Raw genomic sequence first — 5024 nt, 5'->3', positions numbered from 1 at the left:
TTTTCTTTCTTTTTTTTTTTTCTTTTTTTTTTTTTTTTTTTCCCCTGACCCATGATAATCACAGGCATCAGCAGCCTTGTGGCCGGCGCTTCAGTAGTCTTAGAGGAACTTTTAGACCGTTCCCATTTTTCCTGAGCTTGCTTTATTTTACTTCATAGAATCATAGAATGGTTTGGGTGGGAAGGGACCCCCAGAGGTCACCCAGCCCAACCCCCCTGCAGGAGCAGGGACACCTTGAACCACATCAGGTTGCTCACAGCCCCGGCCAACCTGGCCTGGAATGGTCCCAGGGATGGGGCCTCCACCCCCTCTCGGGGCAACCCCTGCCAGGCTTTCACCACCCTCACGGCAAAGAATTTCTGCCTTAGATCCAGTCTGCCTAAGGTCCAAAAAGACTGCACTGTCAAGGATTGTGCCTGTGGGGTGGCAGCAACTAGCTTAACCAAAAAAACCCCACCCAACCCCTTTCCTCCTGCACCCCCAGTAACTCAACATAACCCCGAGGTGCTGAAATCCCCTCCATCCTGCCACCGAGAACCGAGCTGTAATGAGCCTTTCTGTTACAAATTGCCTTTTCTATCAACTTAAATAAGGATTTAGCTCAGCTTCTCAAAGAATGAAAAGCTCGCCTCTAATCCCCTCGTCCCTCGGCTCGGCCGTGGCGCTGGCTCTCACGTTTCCCCTTGGTTTATCGTCTCTAGAACGTGGAGGTGGACGGGCTCTCCTACCGGCTGGAGGGGCTGAAGAAGTTCACCGAGTACACCCTGCGCTTCCTCGCCTACAACCGCTATGGCCCCGGCGTCTCCACCGAGGATGTGACAGTCACCACGCTTTCGGATGGTGAGTGGCGATGGAGGGGTGCCGGGGTGGGCAGGTTGCGTCTGTGGGTTGCAATCATCCGGCTTTTTTTTTCTTCCGCCGCCGTATTTTGGAAGAGGCATCAATGAAGCAAGGAGGTTATTGAATGTGGAGGACAGAAAGGAGGTTCAGTACCTACCACCTCCAAACTGGTGCTCATCTCCAAGGATCAGTTGGTTTGGTTCATTATTCCTATAAGTAGTGATAAGGACTCGTTAACTTTCTCGTTAACTTAGGCGCAGGTGTATCCTTCCACCTTTTCAACAGGCACTAATTTATTACGGCTGCATTTGAAGAGCCAACGGCCCAGGGTTTTCCTTGTGCTTTAAACACGGGGGTAGCCCCCGAGCGCCTGCCGTGCTCCTGTGGCTCGCAGGCTCACGGAGATAAATTGAATTTTATTTTGTATTCAGAAGCACTTGGTTGTGTCTGATAGCGCAAAGCGTATGCGTGCCCGACTCCTCTTGAAGTCACTGAGCCTGATTCCCACACCGGGCTAAACCAGGAACAGGTTCAGTGGAGTCGTTTGGGCTGCAAAAGCGTAAAAACCGTAAAAATGAAGGCAAAATTCTTTCAGCAGGGTTGGTGGTGAGGGTTCGTAGAGCAGAAGCCAGACCAGGGACAGGCTCCAGAGGCTTCAGGGATGGGCCAGCTCCTGACGGAGCCCCACAGCCAGAGGGGCTTTTTCCCTACCAACATTTTATTTAAAGATGACAGCAAAGGTGTCAACTAAGCTTCAAAAGTGAGTTTTATAAATGGTTCGTTTTCCTTCCGATAAAAATTTGGACAACTTCTTTTTTGCTCATGCTACTAAAACAAGATACGGGAGGTCGAGCAGCCCTGGCCTGGGTTTGTGTCACTAATTTAAGGTTGTTTTCATGGGGAAAAAAAATGTTTACTTTTACGTGAGAGTATGAAATCAGGGAGCGGGCAAGAAATACGTTGCTGTGGGCTTCAGTGGGGAGTGTTCAGCTTGTTGGGCTTTTCTCCTCTTGGAAGGTCAGCGGTAATGAACGTTCAGAAATGGTGCCCGGCACGTGCCTCTGTCGCATAAAAATTCCGCGACTGGTCTTTTCCATGCTGTAGATTGACACTAGAGGGAAAAAAAAAATAAATTAACGGAGAACCAGGGGGCCTGAGGTGTATCCCTTTTATATTTACAAATATTTATCTAATGTTCTTCCAAAGCGGATGACTCTGCCTTGTTATTCTACACAAAACAGCTGAAAAATTGTATGAGGTTAAGGATGGGGATTTTCTGCCCGGTAACCCAGTTGCTTCCGAATACTGCACCTGATCGACTAAAAATACCAATTTTGGGGCAGCCTTGGTAGAAGGTCTATAGATCCCAGAGCAAATCAGCGGCAAAGGGGTATCCTGCACTGGAGAAGCTCTTGTATTGGTTTCTTTTGGAATCCAGGAGGATTTGTTCTTTTATATTTGTTATGTTGGAGTTGGGAGGAGCGGGGCTTTCATTTGAAAAAGGCTGAGCCCTAAGTTTAATTCAGAAATAAATAGGCCCCTTGGCAAAGGGCACTGGGAGCCTCTAAAATCCACCCCTCCAAGAGCCACGTGGAGGGCGCCGGGGTGCGGGGAACCCCCAGCGAGGGAGCTGGGGAACCCCAGCGCTGTTCTAATCAAAATTAAATAAATCTAATTTATTCCGGGCTGTATCTTCCGTGGGATTCATCTGCAAGACCCCCGGGTCGGTTGGCACAGAGTTGACACCTCTGGAATATTTTTTTTCAAGCGCTACTTATGTCTACCCGGCAGATTCAGTTTTCCCTTGTAATACAGGCTGGATCTTGGCAGAATAAATTACTTCACACTTATAATTATAAAAACAAAAGGAAAACAAGTGAAAATGAATATTTTGCATAATGTATGTAGATTTAATTCACACTGTGAAGTGTAGAACTGCGGCCCTGTGCTCCACTTTGGTTTTAAATGTCACCGTAAGTGAGAAAGGGAAAAAATTGTTATTCATGAGCCTGAAAATTAGCCGCTGTGAGCGTTTCAAACGCTTCACCTGTCTGCGAACAAAACCCATTGCTAACGAGAAGGTTTGCAGGAGACTATTCCAGAAAACAGGAGTGTGCTCCGGTGCCCTGCTTTCGGGAATCTGGAAGAAGACGGTATTTCTTTTTCTCTTTATTGAAGCAAAAGGCTGTTGTGGAAAGAGCTCAGCTGGCTGCAGCCTTCCTCTGGGGTTTTTTTTGGAGCGGGTGTAAAAGAAGAGAAAATCCCTTTAGGGTATTTTTTCCTCCCCGTTATTCTGGGTCTGCCTGAAGCGGCTTTGGTCTCTTGCACGACGAAGAGCAGCCAAAGCGAGAGCCTGGCTTTGGCCGAGCCTGGGCGAAGCTGGAGTCCGTCCTAACCGTCCCGCTGCTGAGAAGGAAAGGAGGGAATGGAGAGAGCAAGCCTGCGGCACCACGACTTCCCGCAATATCTTTGTTTATGGTACCATGCCAGGACCTTTCCCAGGGGTTAAGGTCCCTTCTGCTAGAAGGATGCCCAATAAAACAGCAAGAAAAATAACTCCTGCATGGGCGAGCCAACGGCCTAGGTAGAGGAGAGATGAAGACATTTAATCCGTCCTGGTTTTTAGGTGAGAGATAAAGGAAGGAGAAAGCCTGTACTTGTCCGTATGTGCATCTGGGGTTTTGGGCAGGTTTTGTTCCTGCGTCCCCTGCCACCACCCTTGCCCATGGAGGAGAGCGGCTCCCCAGGCTGCCCCGCTCTGGTTTTTGGATTGCAACCCATTCTCCAGCTTAAACTGAGATTTGGCAGCTTCATCAGACAGGGACCACCGCTGTCAGAGGGACAGGAGCTTGCTGCCTGTCCTGGCTCCTGCCCAGTGCTCTTGCCACCAGGCAAAACCATAAGGAGGAGCAACCTGCTCATCACGACCGGCTCCCTTTGGTCTTTGCTTCGTGTCATCTTTGCATCCCGGTCCGTGCAGTCTCTAGCAGATTTATTTTCGCATCGGTAGCCAAACCCGGAGGGCAGCCCCCGGGCAAGGAGCCAGGATGCTCTCGAAGGGCAGCGACTCCCACGCTACGTTTCCGAAAGCTGGTTTGAAACAGATGTAAACGTCAAGCATGGGAGAAAAGTCCTGAAGATTGGTCTGTCTTTCCTTTCCTCTTGTAGAAATGACAGGATCATTTTTAAGTCTGCCTTCCTCTTGAGAGCGTGCGTGCTTGAGCCGGTTATTTTTTCCGCGCCAATCCTCTGCTGTATAGCATATGATATGGTATGTAGTTGCACACACACAAAAAAAAAAAACCCAACCCTGTATTATTTAGTTCCTGTAGGCAGGAATGTTCCATGGAGTTCTGGGGTGTAACACATAGTCTGAGAAACGCACACCAACTTGGTGGGATTTGGTGTGGGATCTCCAGCAGCTACAGACCCCAGACAGTGTTCACCCAATCAAGGAACATACTGTATCTTTAATGCTTTATTTCAGTTTAAAATACAGCTCAGATAATATTTGGCCAAGCCTGCGTGCCATTTCAGAAATGCTTTGAGCTATCATGCCCGTGAATTTATCCAAATGCATTTAATCCCAGCGATTGGCAGACAGTCTTATTTCATGCTTCCTGAGTACTTGATTTAAATATAATTTATATCCGTAATTATAATAGGAATACTTTTTTTAAGTAAAAAAATTGAAGATTGAGGTTCAGATTGACACAGGAGAGGGCCTGTGGAGTTCTTCAGATGTTGATAGCGTTCATGTGTTTGTGTGAGAGCTGAGAGCAGGGCGAGGAGGAACGGGCTGCGAGGGGTTTACGTGAGTGCGAGCAAAGCCCATCGCTTGGAGCCACCAGCATGGATTTACCAGAGGTGAGCGGTGTCTTGGCTGTCACCCTGCTGGGGACCATGTCCCTTATTGTACCACCCCGAGAGCCCAGCCTCTTGGCATGGTGAATTCCCCCCAGACGACCCAGCAAGTTTGCAGATGACACCAAGCTGAGTGGTGTGGTTGACACACCAGAAGGAAGGGATGTCATCCAAAGAGACCTGGACAGGCTGGAGAGGTGGGCCTGTGTGAACCTCATGAGGGTCAACAAGGCCAAGCGCAAGGTCCTGCCCCTGGGTCGGGGTAACCCCCGGTATCCATACAGGTGGGGGAAAGAAAGGATGGAGAGCAGCCCTGCCCA

At 49.0% G+C, this 5024-nt stretch overlaps 1 protein-coding gene across 1 annotated transcript in view; it reads left to right on the top strand.

The window, feature by feature from the left end:
• The window catches only part of DCC (DCC netrin 1 receptor), a 371781-nt gene that overhangs the window by 208259 nt on the left and 158498 nt on the right, over positions 1–5024 (top strand). The window contains exon 14 of the mRNA XM_009637419.1: positions 702–840. Within this exon, the coding sequence (XP_009635714.1) occupies positions 702–840 (139 nt within the window). The remainder of the gene's footprint in view (positions 1–701; positions 841–5024) is intronic.

This window comes from Egretta garzetta, unplaced genomic scaffold (assembly GCF_000687185.1).
Source record: "Egretta garzetta isolate BGI_Z169 unplaced genomic scaffold, ASM68718v1 scaffold384, whole genome shotgun sequence".
Lineage (NCBI taxonomy): Eukaryota > Metazoa > Chordata > Aves > Pelecaniformes > Ardeidae > Egretta > Egretta garzetta.
The sequence above is the reverse complement of the archived record's forward strand: the minus strand, read 5'-3'. Positions and strand labels throughout refer to the sequence as shown.